This window comes from Oncorhynchus mykiss, chromosome 28 (assembly GCF_013265735.2).
Source record: "Oncorhynchus mykiss isolate Arlee chromosome 28, USDA_OmykA_1.1, whole genome shotgun sequence".
In the NCBI taxonomy this organism is placed as follows: Eukaryota; Metazoa; Chordata; class Actinopteri; order Salmoniformes; family Salmonidae; genus Oncorhynchus; species Oncorhynchus mykiss.
In genome coordinates this window covers 32,039,277-32,055,444 of record NC_048592.1, presented here as the reverse complement: position 1 = coordinate 32,055,444, position 16,168 = coordinate 32,039,277, and the positions used below count along the sequence as shown (strand labels likewise).

Genomic DNA, 16,168 nt, shown 5'->3' with positions numbered 1-16,168 from the left:
GTGAACAGTGAATTCAATTATTTTTGGAAATCACTAAACCATTGCAATCACATTGCTTGACATATTATGATACCACCATTCCTCCTTCTGGTAGGTCCTGGCATCTGTTCATGATCAGGGAATCAGCCTGGCACCCAACTGTGCACTTTGTCTAACCGAAAAACAGGATCATCATCCCTTAATTACTAACATAATGTAGCTCAAGAAATATCAATCTTGTTTGGGAGATACTTTTATGCTTCAGAGATTTAGACTGACTGGGTCCAGATTGGAGTCAGGCCTGTGACGCCATTACACTATGTAACCAACTGTGACATATTCGCTATGGCCCTGAGTTGGTTTGGGTTTGTTGCTGCCATGTAGTACACTGTTATAGTCAGACATAAGTTAGCTAGTACCACAATAGCTGTGTCCAATATGTATTTGTGCCCTGGACATGGGTTGCACCTCAGGGGCTAATGTGACTGTTTCGTCCCAAATAAATAAATAAATAAATAATACTGTTTTATTGTCACAAACACAAGATAGCTGCAGTGAAGTGTGTTGTTTTACAGGGTCGGCCATAGTAGTAGAGCGTCCCTGAAGAAAATTATGGTTCATTGCCATGCTGAAGGGCACATTGACCTTTTTCACCTTGTCGGCTTGGGTATTCGAACCGGCGACCTTTGGCCCCACACTCTAACCCAGGGGTGTCAAACATATGGGCAGGGCGTCCAATCCTGTAAAAAAAAAACATGAAATCATAATAGTAATACAAAACATTGTGGAGGGAAATTAACTAAATATACTTTAAAATGCCTAAAAACCAAATCGTAACTGTGTAGAAATAATAATGGACATATTGTCATACAGTTTCTTGACTGTCCAGCTCGCTAACAATCCGTAGACAGTCAGAGAGCGTAGAAAATGTTTTAGAAAATAATGGACCATTTTTTGCAAATTTTTATAGCAAGGGAAATATTTTAAAAATTCAGTCCGGGCCCTGTGGACCTCGTTGAAGACCGAATGCGGCCCCTGGGGCAAATGGAGTCGACACCCCTGCTCTAATCACTATAATTTATAGTGTCATGGAAATACCATGGCATCGCTAAAGTAGGCAAATAATTAGTAGGGAACAACTTTGCCATATTATGATGTTGTCAAATTGACTTTAGAGAGATGTCAATGTTGCCATTACTGTAACTAGTAAAGTTTGTCAAAAATAGCTAGCAATGGTAATGTTAGCTAGCTAAAATACGGTGGTCTCCTTAATCTTAGTTAGCTGGCTAAAGTTATACTGCCTCTAAAGTCAATCTGGCAACATCACAATCATGACTAAATGTTGTCCTACTAATTATTTGCCTTCTTTTGAAAGGTCATTGTGTCATCCAAGACTAATCCGAGTTGTATTGAGGTAGGCTAATGTTAGCCAGCTATGCTAGCTAGATACATAAACAGCAGTCTATGGTCTAGCTACCGATATACTCACCACCATTGGGGACCAACGAACTCCAAACACTTATACCGCATGGTAGGGTCCTTCAGCAGAGCACGCAAACAAACCATAGTTGGCGGTACATCCTGCTGGAAGCATGCATTGTCGAACCGGAGAGGGGTTTTGAACACGTTGGGGGCGATGAAACAACGGAGCCCCATTCAATGAAGGGAAGTGAAGTGGGCAGAAGAGCGATTTCCACGTGGAGCTTGGCAAAAGGGGGCATGAATTGTTGACAATTGTAATCCAAACCTCACCTTAATTTACTTGCTGTGACTCACTCAGGTTCCAAACTCTGTGTCAGACAATATTGACTTCATGACCAAAATGATCCTATTTACACTTTGTAGTCAATTTTAACACTAGGATAAATGTTTCACTCATATCGATGACACATGGGCTGTTTCCAAAGTGATTAGTTGGTTTTTAGAGGCAGTCATTCTTTAAACCTCTAAATTCAAGGTTTACTTTTGTTTCCTTTTATTTGGTCTGTCTCAAGTGTAGAGTGCCCATAATGCATTATCATCGCATCCTTGACTAGACTACTTATTAACGTTGCCTTAGACAAAATCCATAAGACTAGTTTTCACTTATAGAACTAAATCCCAAAGTATTTGCTTATCCGTTTCACATATGCCCATGTGCTTTTACGGAGAAAATATAAAGGAGATCTGTACAATATCCAAGTAAATGCCAATTGAGAAAAAAGCTCAAACAAATGCAGCTTGTGTATTGTCCAGGTTCAATGTTTGACTTGGCTGAAGTTGGCTAGCTAGCTTGTAAGTGACAAGAACGTTATTGATTCTATTTAGAACGAACAACCACTCCTTTTGCATAGCTGGAATGGAAAAATAATTATTGACTTGGTCGTGCCTGTAGCAACGTGACCAAAATAACAAACAAGCAGATTTTTATCTGAACTATATCTTCTGGTGGAAGAATGAAATTGTATGAATTGACTTTATCAAAATAACATTTCAATGAAAATATGTAATTCATTGCTATTTTAATGTGTTGGCAACAGATTTCTAAAAACAACAAGGCATACGAGGCAGTGTTATATATTGAATACAGTCCCAGGTAAATGGGTTGACAACACCATTTACCTGTGAGTGTACTCATGATACAGCACTGCCTATTGTATTACTTATTCTCAAAAGTTCTGCCTACAATAATTTCTTGATTCAACGGTTAGAGTGAATTCGAAATAAGTAGGTCACTTTTTACATTTCTGTCTTCTGTAACCTCTTTCAACATCTAGCCCAACACATGATACCTTTCTGAAATACTCTAAATGTTTCCTAATCACACAAAATTGAATTGTCATTGGGGTACAATTAGGACTGTAATAATGGTGGCCCAGTGCAGTGGATCCCAAATGTAAACTGGATGTCTTTCCTCCATTGGAAAAGCCTATAACACTTTACCACTGTAGCTACTCCATGCTGTCCTACTTTAGCTTAGCCTCGTCGGAACCATCCTGATCTTGCGAGCTTACATTCTGTTTCACAACATGGATACAGTTTGGCCACAGCCAGCCTGTTTAAGCCCCTCCCTTCCGTTCACCGTGTGTCCGGACCAATCAGTGTCCTCTGATAATATGTGGAGGTGGTTTAGTTGATGACAACCAGTGGTATAAAGTACTTAAGTAAAAATAGTTTAAAGTACCAGTTAAGTATTTTTTGGGAGTATCTGTACTTTACTTTACTATTTATATTTTTGACAACTTTTACTTCACTACATCCCTAAAGAAAATATTATACTTTTTTACACATTTTCCCTGACAACCCAAAGTATTAGTTATATTTTGAATGCTTAGCAGAACAGGAAAATTGTGAAATTCACTGGCTATCCTTAAATTTTAAAAACAAGAAAAGGGTGCTGTCTGCTTTGCTTAATACAAGGAATTTTAAATTATTTATACTTTTACTTTTGATACTTAAGTATATTTTAGCAAATACATTTACTTTTGATACTTAAGTATATTTAAAAGCAAATACTTTTAGACTTTTACGCAAGTATTATTTTACTGGGTTACTTTCACTTTTACTTGAGTAACTTTCCATTAAGGTATCTATATTTTTACTCAAGTATGACAATTGGGTACTTTTTCCACCATGATCAGATTTAAACCGTTTAAGCCCCTCCCTTCCGTTCACCGTATGGCTGGACCAATCAGTATCCGCTGATAATCTGTGTGGGTGGTTTAGCTGATGACAACATCGAAGTCGAAAACCATAACAATAATGAGGAGCAAATGCAATGAGATAACAATGAGGCCAGAGATAGCCAGACTTGTAAATTGGGCTAAGGAACAGAAGTTGGGTTCTCTGAAAAACACAAACAATGCGTGCTCTGCAAGCCATACAGTGGATGAAGGTGCGCCAAGAGCATGGTGAATGGATAGACATGGTTATGGACAGAAAGGAAGAAGGAGCCCCATGCGACTGGGGTCAAGAATTGTGACTTGCTTTCCTCTCCAGAGCAGCGAGCCCTTGAAAGGAGTGGTATTAAGTCTGTGACATCCACCGTTTGGTGGATGTCGTGGAGAGGTGGAGAGCGTGGTGAAACTGAGAAGATACTGTCTGTACTACTGAGTTTTGATGCAGAGTCTTTAACAGATAAAGTCAAGTTACGATGTGTCAGTTATCCCGTGAGAGCTTTTGTCCCGAATCCAATACCGTGTTTTAGGTGCCATGTGGAAGCAGTGTGTAGGAGGGAGATTTTTAGATGTGAGATGTGTACAGGAGGACATGAGACAAAGGAATGTGTAGTGTCGTTGGGAAACGTGTGTGTGTGTGTGTGTTTTTATTTTTTTATTTTTTTATTTTACCTTTATTTAACTAGGCAAGTCAGTTAAGAACAAATTCTTATTTTCAATGACGGCCTAGGAACAGTGGGTTAACTGCCTGTTCAGGGGCAGAACGACAGATTTGTACCTTGTCAGCTCTGGGATTTGAACTTGCAACCTTCCGGTTACTAGTCCAACGCTCTGACTCACATGACTCAACCTTCACCTCCCGAGCCAATTGGGAAGTTGCAGCAGTGAGACAAGATCGAAATTAGGGAGAAAAAGTTCCTCAAGGAGGGGGTGGCACCATACGGAGACAAAATGATCATGACTATGTTGCTAGAGATTAATGTAACAGAAGAATAGAAACAAAGTAGATTCATCGCTGTAATGTGCCTTTGTACGCGCCAGTCTGTTGGTAGCTCTGCCAGCCTATGAAACCAGTAGGTTGATCAGTTCTAATTATTCGTTTTGGTCAAACAGGGTGAAAATGATCTTCTCCAAGCTGCAAACCGTTCTGCAGCTTTGCGAAGCACATGTGCATCAAGTACAGAAGATGCAAGTTAGACATCCGACAAAAACAACATATAGCGAAACGCATGTGCATCTGCTGGACTTATGGCGTAACACAGCCTATCTCACTGTCTATCTATCTCTCCCACAGCCTAAACCAGGCCTTTCACGCCTGGCCACATCCCCTGACTCTATGGAGGCATCCCACCTCGTTTCCATGTCATCGCCCCTTGTCTCCCCATCCCAGTCACGGCTCAAGTACATGTCCCTGGGTGTGCTGGTGCTGCAGACCACCTCACTGGTGCTTACCATGAGGTACTCGCGCACACTGCAAGGCGAGGGGCCCCGCTACCTAGCCTCCTCAGCCGTGGTGTTGGCCGAACTGCTTAAGATCCTCATCTGCCTGCTGCTCATCTTCTATGACCACAGTAAGTCTAGTGATCTAGCTGGCTGGTTGGCTGTCTATCTGTCCGTCTGGCTAGCTGTTCATCTGGCTGTCCGTCTGGCTGGTTGGCTGTCTGTCTGTCTGTAACACAGTCATTGGATAAACAATGACAGCAGAGATCATGCTCCTACAGTATCTTTGTCTTTCTATCTCTGTCTTAAGCTTCATTGTGTGACCGTTCAATTTCTGTCTGTCTTTCTGTCAGACTTCAGTTTTCTTGTGTTGAATCGGGTGCTGAAGGAAGAGATTCTCAACAAGCCCATGGAGACGTTGAAGCTGGCCATCCCATCCGGCATCTACACACTCCAGAATAACCTTCTCTATGTCGCCCTGTCCAACCTGGACGCTGCTACCTACCAGGTGAGAGATGTGACACCCGTGTGTGTGTGTGTTTGCATGTGCGTGTGTACTGCAACATGTATAAGGGGAACAAATGGAGGGACTCATTATAAGGTGAACACTCAGGGCCTTCATACTCCATTTCATGTCCAATTTCGACTGGCATGAATTTAAATTGATATTGTCCCCAACCAGGTGACGTACCAGCTGAAGATCCTGACCACGGCCCTGTTCTCAGTATCCATGCTGGGGAAGAGACTGGGGCTCTACCAGTGGCTGTCCCTGCTCATCCTCATGACTGGTATCGCTCTCGTTCAGGTAACAAGGCTAAACACACCCGACAAGTCAATAACTCATCATTCCTGTTTGCATGGGGTTTTGTCCAATTAGTCATTGATCTTCGATTATCCACATTAGGGAGGCAGAAGTCTAAATTGTTCTAAAGTTCACAGGTTTTTCAGGATAATTTGAATAAATCAGTGTTATCATGATGTCCAGGAAAAGTTTATTGAATTTTTGCACGGGTTCCTCTCTTGTTTTCTTCCTAGGTTTTGGCCTTTCTAGGGAGTTTTTCCTAGCCACCGTGCTTCTACACCTGCATTGCTTGCTGTTTGGGGTTTTAGGCTGGGTTTCTGTACAGCACTTTGAGATATCAGCCGATATACGAAGGGCTATATAAATACATTTGATTTGATTTGGTTTCCCATACTGATGTAGTGTTTGTCTCCACAGTGGCCTTCGGAGTCTCTGGATGGGCCAGCTCCGACGCCTCTGTCTGCAGGCTCCCAGTTAGTTGGTGTGATAGCCGTACTGATAGCCTGCTTCTCCAGTGGCTTCGCTGGAGTCTACTTTGAGAAGATCCTCAAAGGGACCAAGCAGAGTGTGTGGGTCCGCAACATCCAGCTAGGTCAGCATCACTGGAACCTGTTGGTTTGTTTCTGTATGCTTGTTTGGTTCATTGACTCATTTAATTCTACATAAACGGTACTCTTGGTATGTGTGAATATCTTTCCACTTTCTCTATAGCGATTACACCATTTATGGTCTCTCCGTGTAACGTGTAAGCTCTCCCAGAGCTTCTAAAAAAAAAGTTAAATCATCGACTTCAATAAATCGAATGTATTCTCACAACAGTATAGCAACTTTAGGTTGCTAGCCCTTGTAATTCCAATCCTTAGGCAATGTCCTGGTGCCAAAATCGTGGTCTTAAAACCATAAACGATTGGGCTAGACAGTACCCCCGCCCAAAGGTGCGGACTCCGACCGCAAAAACCTGAAACTAGATGGGGAGCGTTAGGGTGGGTAACTAGCGTCGGTGGCGGCTCCGGTGCAGGACGTAGCACCCGCTCAGACAGCAGATCCATCCATGGAGCCGGGCTGAACGCCGTGCCTGGACTGAGCACCGGCGCAGAGGAAAGCTCTGGCCATGGCACCGGCTCAAGAAGCTCCGGGCCGTGGACCGTCACTGGAAGCTCCGGGCTGTGAACCGCCACTGGAAGCTCCGGGCTGTGAACCGTCACTGGAAGCTCCGGGCTGTGAACCGTCACTGGAAGTTCTGGACTGTGATCCGTCGCTGGTGGTTCCGGGCTGTAGACCGTCGCTGGAGACTCCGGACTGTACACACGCACTGGTGGACAAGTGCGGGGAGCTGGCACAGGTGGCACCGGACTGATGACACGCGCTTAAGGGCGAGTGCAGGGAGCCAGCACAGGACGCTCCTCAAAACGCCTGCGCTGCAGCATACTCTTAGCCAACATCTCTCTCCGATATTCTTCTCTCTCAAATTGCTCCGTCGTTTCCTAGACATTATCTGGCTCTCTCCTCGGCTTGGCCAACAGCCCCTTGTGCCCCCACCAAAAAATCTTGGGGTTTCCCTTGGGCTGTTTGTGGCCGCGGACCCAGGTGTCGTCGCTGTCCTCCCTTACTCCTCGGCGACTCCCGCCAAGGAAGGGTCTCGCATCCACCTAGTATTTCCTCCCATGTCCAACTCTCCTTTACCACCTGGGCACGCTGCTTGGTCCTGCTTTGGTGGGATATTCTGTCACGATCGTTGTATAAGCGTGAGTAGAGTTCCACATTTTATCAATAGTGAACTTCAAATAACAACAAAGATATAACGAACGTGCAATACATAGGCACTAACACAAAACAAAACAATATCCCACATCCCATGTTCAGCAACTAAGTATGATCCCCAATTAGATGCAACGAATATCAGCTGCCTCCAATTGGGAACCCACACACTAACATAGAAACATAATACCTAGAACCCCCCTAGTCACGCCCTGACCTAAAACACCATAGAGAACCCCGAGGGCTCTCTATGGTCAGGGCGTGACAACTATACAAGCATGTAATTATAAACCATGACAAGCAATGGAATGCTTGACAATTATTTTAGAGTCCTCCCTTAATTAAAACCTCACCCAATTTCTCTCTTTCTCTCTTTCTTTCTCTCTCGTTCTCTCTCTCTCTCACACACATATTGATGCACACACACACACATGCTCACACACTCAAAATCACCATACAGTCACCATACTTTGCTTCTACCATTTTGAATGTGTAAACTTTTGTGTCACTTTTACCCCTGATTACATAACTATCACCAATATCCCTGCACATTGATATTGGTACTGGTATTGACCTTATAAATAAATAAAATAAAATGGTATTTGTCACATGTACCAAACACACACATGCTCACACACTCAAAATCACCATACAGTCACCATACTTTGCTTCTACCATTTTGAATGTGTAAACTTTTGTGTCACTTTTACCCCTGATTACATAACTATCACCAATATCCCTGCACATTGATATTGGTACTGGTATTGACCTTATAAATAAATAAAATAAAATGGTATTTGTCACATGTACCAAATACAACATGGTGTAGACTTTACTGTGCAAAGCTTACTTACGAGCCCTTTCCCAACAGTGCAAAAGCAAAAACATTTCTAAATATGAAAAGGAAAAAGTAAGAAAAGAAGAGAAATAGAAGAAGAAGGAAATAGTAACAGAATAATATACCAACAACGAGGCTGTATACAAGGAGTACCAGTACCGAGTCAATTTGGCAGGGTTACGAGGTAGTTGAGGTAATATCTTCATGTAGGTAGGGGTAAACGTGACTACGAAATCAGGATAGATAACAAACAGAGTAGCAGCAGCGTATGTGAATAATGTGAAAGTGTGTGTGTGCTGTGTCAATATGCATGTAGTGTGTGTGTATGTGTGGGTAGAGTCTAGTGAGTGTGTCGGTAGTCTTTAGAGTGTGTGGGTAGAGTCTAGTGAGTGTGTGGGTAGAGTCTAGTGAGTGTGTGGGTAGAGTCTAGTGAGTGTGTCGGTAGTCTTTAGAGTGTGTGGGTAGAGTCTAGTGAGTGTGTGGGTAGAGTCTAGTGAGTGTGTGGGTAGAGTCTAGTGAGTGTGTGGGTAGAGTTTAGTGAGTGCAAGAGAGTCCAGGTAGCCATTTGATTAATTGTTCAGCAGCCTTATGGCTTGGGGACACAAGCTGTTCATGAGCCTTTTGGTCCCAGACTTGGTCCTCCGGTAGAAGAGAGAACAGTCTATGACTTGGGTGGCTGGAATATATAGTGTGTTTTGTATTTCTCCTGTGTATTTTATCTAACTCAGCATTGATTCCGTGCTCTTTTTAGGACACTTTTCTATATATTTCCATTTTTGTTATATTGAATACTGCATTGTTGAGGAAGAGCTTGCAAGTAATCATTTTACTGTACTGTTTACAGCTGCTGTATCCTGTGCATGTGACTAATAAATGTTGATTTGACCTCTCTCTCTCCCTCCCTCTCCTAGGTTTGTTTGGCCTGGTGTTTGGTCTAATGGGAGTGTTTGTGTACGACGGAGAGAGAGTGAGGGAGTCCGGAGTGTTCCAAGGCTACAACCCACTCACCTGGACTGTTGTGGCCCTGCAGGTAATGTACATATGCTGAAGTTATAGTTATAACTCAGGCCATACAAATGGATGTGTTTAATGGATGTATCATTACGTTTTTGGAAAGTGAGGCAAACGAGCAGAAAAAAAGTGGACCCCCTTGTAAAAATACAATAACAATAAAATAAACCTGAAGGCACCTGAAGGTACTGCATTGCCGAAACGTTGGTTATTAGGTTTATCCAAAATTATATATAGAGAGTTGGCCTAATGTGGTTTCTGTCTGCACGTTCTGAGAGCACCACATTCTCCTCCATTTATTTTTTTATACATTTTTTATTTCACCTTTATTTAACCAGGTAAGCTAGTTGAGAACAAGTTCTCATTTACAACTGCGACCTGGCCAAGATAAAGCAAAGCAGTGGGACACAAACAACAACACAGAGTTATACATGGAATAAACAAGCATACAGTCAACAACACAAAAGAGAAAAAAAAGTCTATATACAGTGTGTGCAAATGGCGTGAGGAGGTAAGGCAATAAATAGGCCATAGTAGCGAAGTAATTACAATTTAGCAGATTAACACTGGAGTGATAGATGAGCAGATGATGATGTGCAAGTAGTGATATTGGTGTGCAAAAGAGCAGAAAAGTAAATAAAAACAATATGGGGATGAGGTAGGTAGATTGGGTGGGCTATTTACAGATGGACTATGTACAGCTGCAGCGATCGGTTAGCTTCTCAGATAGCTGATGTTTAAAGTTAGTGATGGAAATGTAAGTCTTCAGCGATTTTTTTCAATAAGTTCCAGTCACTGGCAGCAGAGAACTGGAAGGAAAGGCTGCCAAAGGAGGTGCTGGCTTTGGGGATGAACAGTGAGATATACTGTACCTGCTGGAGCGCGTGCTACTATCGTGTGTTGTTATCGTGACCAGTGAGCTGAGGTAAGGCGGAGCTTTACCTAGCATATACTAATAGATGAACTGGAGCCAGTGGGTCTGGTGACGAATATGTAGCGATGGCCAGCCGACTAGTGCATACAGGTCGCAGTGGTGAGTGGTGTAAGGGGCTTTGGTAACAAAACGGATGGCACTGTGATAGACTGCATCCAGTTTGCTGAGTAGAGTATTGGAAGCTATTTTGAAGATGGCATCGCCGAAGTCGAGGATTGGTTGAATAGTCAGTTTTACTAGGGTAAGTTTGGCGGCGTGAGTGAAGGAGGCTTTGTTGCGAAATAGAAAGCCGATTCTAGATTTGATTTTGGAATGAGATGTTTGATATGAGTCTAGATGTCACGGCCGTCAAAAGAAGTGGACCAAAGTGCAGCGTGGTTAGCGTACAGTTCTCTTTTTATTTAAAGTGTCGCCAATAAAACAAGAAACGAAAAACAACCGTGAAGCTTACAGGGCTATAGTGCCATTAACAAAGATAACTACCTAAGTATGGTTAGGTAGGAGGGTAAAAGGACTACCTAAGTATGGTTCCCAATCAGAGACAGCGATAGACAGCGGTCCCTGATTGAGAACCATACCCGGCCAAAACATAGAAATAAAGAAACATAGAAAACAACACATAGAATGCCCACCCCACATCACACCCTGACCTAACCAAATAGATAAATAAAACGGCTCTCTAAGGTCAGGGCGTGACACTGGAAGGAAAGTTTACAGTCTAGCCAGACATCTAGGTATTTGTAGTTGTCCACGTATTCTAGGTCAGAACCGTCCAGAGTAGTGATGCTGGACGGGCGGGTGGGTGTGGGCAGCGAACGGTTGAAAAGCATGCATTTGGTTTTACTAGCGTTTAAGAGCAGTTGGAGGCCACGGAAGGAATGTTGTATGGCATTGAAGCTCGTTTGGAGGTTAGTTAACACAGTGTCCAAAGAAGGGCCAGATGTAAACACAATGGTGTCGTCTGCGTAGAGGTGGATCAGGGATTCACCCGCAGCAAGAGCGACATAACTGATATATACAGAGAAAAGAGTTGGCCCGAGAATTGAACCCTGTGGTACCCCCATAGAGACTGCCAGAGGTCCGGACAACAGGCCCTCCGATTTGACACACTGTCTGTGAAGTAGTTGGTGTTTTTTTTATTTTTTTATTTATTTTACCTTTATTTAACCAGGCAAGTCAGTTAAGAACAAATTCTTATTTTCAATGACGGCCTGGGAACAGTGGGTTAACTGCCTGTTCAGGGGCAGAACGACAGATTTGTACCTTGTCAGCTCGGGGGTTTGAACTCGCAACCTTCCGGTTACTAGTCCAACGCTCTAACCACTAGGCTACCCTGCCACCAGGTGAGGCAGCCATTTGAGAAACCAAGGCTATTGAGTCTGCCGATAAGAATATAGTGATTGACAGAGTCGAAAGCCTTGGCCAGGTCTATGAAGATGGCTGCACAGTACTGTCTTTTATCGAAGGCGGTTATGATATCGTTTAGTACCTTGAGCGTGGCTGAGGTGCAGCCATGACCAGCTCGGAAAACGGATTGCACAGCGGAGAAGGTACGGTGGGATTCGAAATGGTCAGTGATCTGTTTGTTAACTTGGCTTTCGAGGACTTTAGAAAGTTAAGGCAGGATGGATAGAGGTCTATAACAGTTTGGGTCTAGAGTGTTACCCCCTTTGAAGAGGGGGATGACCGCGGCAGCTTTCCAATCTTTGGGGATATCGGACGATACAAAAGAGAGGTTGAACAGACTGGTAATAGGGTTGCAACAATGGTGGCGGATAGTTTTAGAAAGAGAGGGTCCAGATTGTCTAGCCCAGCTGATTTGTACGGGTCCAGGTTTTGCAGCTCTTTCAGAACATCTGCTATCTAGATTTGGGTAAACGAGAAGCTGGGGAGGCTCGGGCAAGTAGCTGCGGGGGGTGCAGAGCTGTTGGCCAGGGTTGGGGTAGCCAGGAGGAAAGCATGGTCAGCAGTAGAGAAATGCTTATTGAAATGTTTGATTATCATGGATTTATCAATGGTGACCGTGTTAACCTAGCCGCAGTGCACTGGGCAGCTGGGAGGAGGTGCTCTTGTTCTCCATGGACTTTACAATGTCCCAACATTTTTTGGAGTTAGAGCTATAGGATGTAAATTTCTGTTTGCTAAGTGATAATTGACACTTAAAAATTCCTTAACCAGGGCGCTGTACTGCAGCGCCAGCTGTGCCATCAGAGTCCCTGGGTTCGCGCCCAGGCTCTGTCATAACCGGCCGCGACTGGGAGGTCCGTGGGGCGACGCACAATTGGCCTAGCGTCGTCCGGGTTAGGGAGGGATTGGTCGGTAGGGATCTCCTTGTCTCATCGCGCACCAGCGACTCCTGTGGCGGGCCGGGCGCAGTGCGCGCTAGCCAAGGTTGCCAGGTGCACGGTGTAGCCTCCGACACATTGGTGCGGCTGGCTTCCGGGTTGGATGCGCGCTGTGTTAAGAAGCAGTACGGCTGGTTGGGTTGTGTATCGGAGGACGCATGACATTCAGCCTTCGTCTCTCCCGAGCCCGTACGGGAGTTGTAGCAATGAGACAAGATAGTAGCTACTACAACAATTGGATACCACGAAATTGGGGAGAAAAAGGGGTAAAATTCAAAAAAAATAAAAATAAATCCCTTAACCAACAGTGGAGTTCAAGAAGAAAATATTTACCAAGTAGGCTAAAATAAAAAGTAAGAATTAAAAGTAAGAATAATAAGAATAACAGTAACAAGGATATATACAGGGGGCAACGGTACAGAGTCAGTGTGCTGAGGTACAGGCTAGTTGAAGTAATCTGTACATGTAGGTGGGGGTGAAGTGACTCTGCATAGGTAACAAACAAACAGCAAGTAGCAAAACAGTCTATAACTTGGGTGACTGGAGTCTCTGACAATTTTATGGGGTTTCCTCTGACCGCCTACTATATAGGTCCTGGATGGCAGGAAGCTTGGCCCCAGTGATGTACTGGGCCATTCGCACCACCCTCTTTAGTGCCTTACGGTCAGATGCCGAGCAGTTGCCATACCAGGCGGTGATGCAACCGGTCAGGATGCTCTCGATGGTGCAGCTGTAGAACCTTTTGAGGATCTGGGGGCCCATGCCAAATCTTTTCAGTCTCCTGAGCAGGAAAAGGTTTTGCTGTGCCCTATTTACGACTGTCTTGGTATGTTTGGACCATGACAGTTTGTTTGTGATGTGGACACCAAGGAACATGCAACTCTCAACCCACTCTAGGATCCAGTTGCAGAGGGTGGTGTTTAGTCCCAGGGTCCTTAGCTTAATGATGAGCTTCGTGGGCACTATGGCGTTAAACTCTGAGCTGTAGTCGATGAACAGCATTCTCACATAGGTGTTCCTTTTGTCCAGGTGAGAAAGGGTGGTGTGGAGTGCGATTGAGTTTGCATCATCTGTTGGGGCGGTATGCGAATTGGAGTGGGTCTAGGGTGTCCAGGAGGATGCTGTTGATGTGAGAGCCACGGGGTGGTAAACATTTAGTCAGGTTACCTTTGCTTCTTGGGTATAGGGACTATGGTAGTCTTCTTGAAACATGTAGAAATTACAGACTCGGTCAGGGAGAGGTTAAAAATGTCAGTGAAGACACTTGACTGTTGGTCTGCGCATGCTTTGAGTACACGTCCTGGTAATCCGTCTGGCCCAGCAGCTTTGTGAATGTTGACCTGTTTAAAGGTTTTGTTCACATCGGCTACCGAGAGCGTTATCACACAGTCATCCAGAACAGCTGGTGCTCTCATGCATGCTTCAGTGTTGCTTGTCTCGAAGCAAGCATTAAAGGCATTTAGCTCGTCTGGTAGGCTCGTGTCACTGGGCAGCTCGCGTCTGGGTTTGCCTTTGTAGTTCGTAATAGTTTTCAAGCCTAGCCACATCCGACGATCGTCAGAGCCGGTGTCGTAGAATTCAATCTTAATGCGGTATTTATGCTTTGCTTGTTTGATGGTTCATCGGAGGGCATAGCGGGATTTCTTATAAGCGTCCGGATTAGTCTCCCACTCCTTGAAAGCGGCAGCTCTAGCCTTTAGCTTAATGTGGTTGTTGCCTGTAATCCATGGCTTCTGGTTGGGATATGTACGTACAGTCACTGTGGGGACAACGTCATCGATGCACTTATTGATGAAGCCGAAGACTGAGGTGGTGTATACCTCAACGCCATTGGATGAATCCTGGAACATATTACATTCTGTGCTAGCAAACAGCCCTGTAGTGTGGCATCCGCGTCATCTGACCTCTTCCATATTGAGTGAGTCACTGGTACTTCCTGCTTTAGTTTTTGCTTGTACGCAGGAATCAGAAGGATAGAATTGTGGTCAGATTTGCCAAATAGAGGGTGGGGGAGAGCTTTGTGTGTGGAGTAAAGGTGGTCTAGGACTTTTTCCCCCCTGGTTGCACATGTGATATGTCGGTAAAAATTTGGCATTTTTTTATTTTCTTATGGCCTTAAAGAGTTGGTTGAGAGCGGTCTTAGTGCCAGCTTTGCTTTGTGGTAGTAAATAGACGGATACGAATAATACACATGAGAACTCTCTCAATACCTCGAAACTTCTTTAATATTAGACATTGCGCACCAGCTGTTATTGACAAAAAGACACACACACCCACCCCTCGTCTTACCAGAGCTAGCGTCTCTTTTCTGCCGATGCATGGAAAATCCCGCTAGCTCTATATTGTTTGTTTCTTCGTTTGTTTCTTCGCCACGTCTCGGTGAAACATAAGATGTTACAGTTTTTAATGTCCCATTGGTAGGTCATCAATTTAATTGTGTAACGATTGCACGTTAGCAAGGAGAATGGAAGGCATTGGGAGATTCACCTCCTGCTTCTCAGAAGAATCCCCAATCTGCGTCCCCTTTTCCGGCGTCTTTTCTTCACCAAAAGGCGTGTTCCAGTGAAAGCAGGATATCCTTCTCGTCGGACTCGTTAAAAGAAAAAGTTTCTTCTAGTCCGCGGTGAGTAATCGCTTTTCTAATGTCCAGAAGTTATTTTCGGTCATAAGAGATGGTAGCAGCAACATTACGTACACAATCAGTTAAAAAATAAGTTACACAAAATGCAAAAAAAATAACAAAATTGCACAATTGGTTGGGAGAATGTAAAACATAAGCCATGTTCTTCGGCGCCATCTTTTCAATACAGCTAGCCTTCAACATATTGTTATAGCCTACATATTCTTACCTCTTTGTTTATTGATATCCATTGAATTGTGTCCATTTTCTGCTTTAGAAAGATTTGCACAAATATGAAAAGATAGATGGTATCATCATAAAACAATATCAATGTAAATCATACAAGCGACAAACCTTTCCTTTTCAGTTAAGTTCCTGCACCTGCTGTCCTTTCAAATTCAAATCCAAATGTTTCAGTTGGGCTGTTAGGTTCCTGCAAGAACCCCACCAACTAAGGAGGTTCCTTGATGAACCCCACCTCCTATGGGGTTCTTGGAATAACCTTTTGGGGGCCATTTTCAGTGCCGAGAACCCTATGGTACTTCAAAGAACTTTGAGGATGTCAGAAGAACCCTTGTTTTTAGAGTGTAGTGTATGCTAATTTTTAGAGTTGTGGTGTAGGCTACCTTTGATTTATTTTATATTATAAATGTTGTTCCTTTGACTGGATGTATTCAGTGCAGTATTTACCCTAACATTGAGCTCATGAATAATGGTATAATATACGCTTTTAATTTAGGCTATAGGCTACATGTTGTCTTTATTGTTCTGTTGAGCAATTGTGC

The 16,168-nt window shown here is 43.8% G+C and overlaps 1 protein-coding gene and 1 long non-coding RNA gene across 7 annotated transcripts in view; one reads left to right on the top strand and one right to left on the bottom strand.

Annotated features, from left to right (window-relative positions):
- Positions 1–16,168, top strand: part of LOC110508983 (UDP-N-acetylglucosamine transporter) — a 28,631-nt gene that overhangs the window by 8,009 nt on the left and 4,454 nt on the right. For 3 of the 6 annotated variants that reach the window (XM_036966564.1, XM_021589916.2, XM_036966565.1), the window contains exons 2-6: positions 4,930–5,206; positions 5,429–5,583; positions 5,758–5,880; positions 6,295–6,469; positions 9,385–9,503. In XM_036966564.1, the coding sequence (XP_036822459.1) occupies positions 4,930–5,206; positions 5,429–5,583; positions 5,758–5,880; positions 6,295–6,469; positions 9,385–9,503 (849 nt within the window). Of the gene's footprint in view, positions 1–1,590; positions 1,716–3,523; positions 3,854–4,929; positions 5,207–5,428; positions 5,584–5,757; positions 5,881–6,294; positions 6,470–9,384; positions 9,504–16,168 lie in introns of those variants that run through there. The other 3 variants (XM_036966566.1, XM_036966567.1, XM_036966563.1) reach the window with 3 other exon arrangements.
- Positions 492–2,214, bottom strand: LOC110508984. The gene is made up of 2 exons (XR_002471382.2): positions 1,469–2,214; positions 492–719 (listed from the first exon to the last, which is right to left on the bottom strand). It is a non-coding gene; the product is annotated as an uncharacterized LOC110508984 (long non-coding RNA).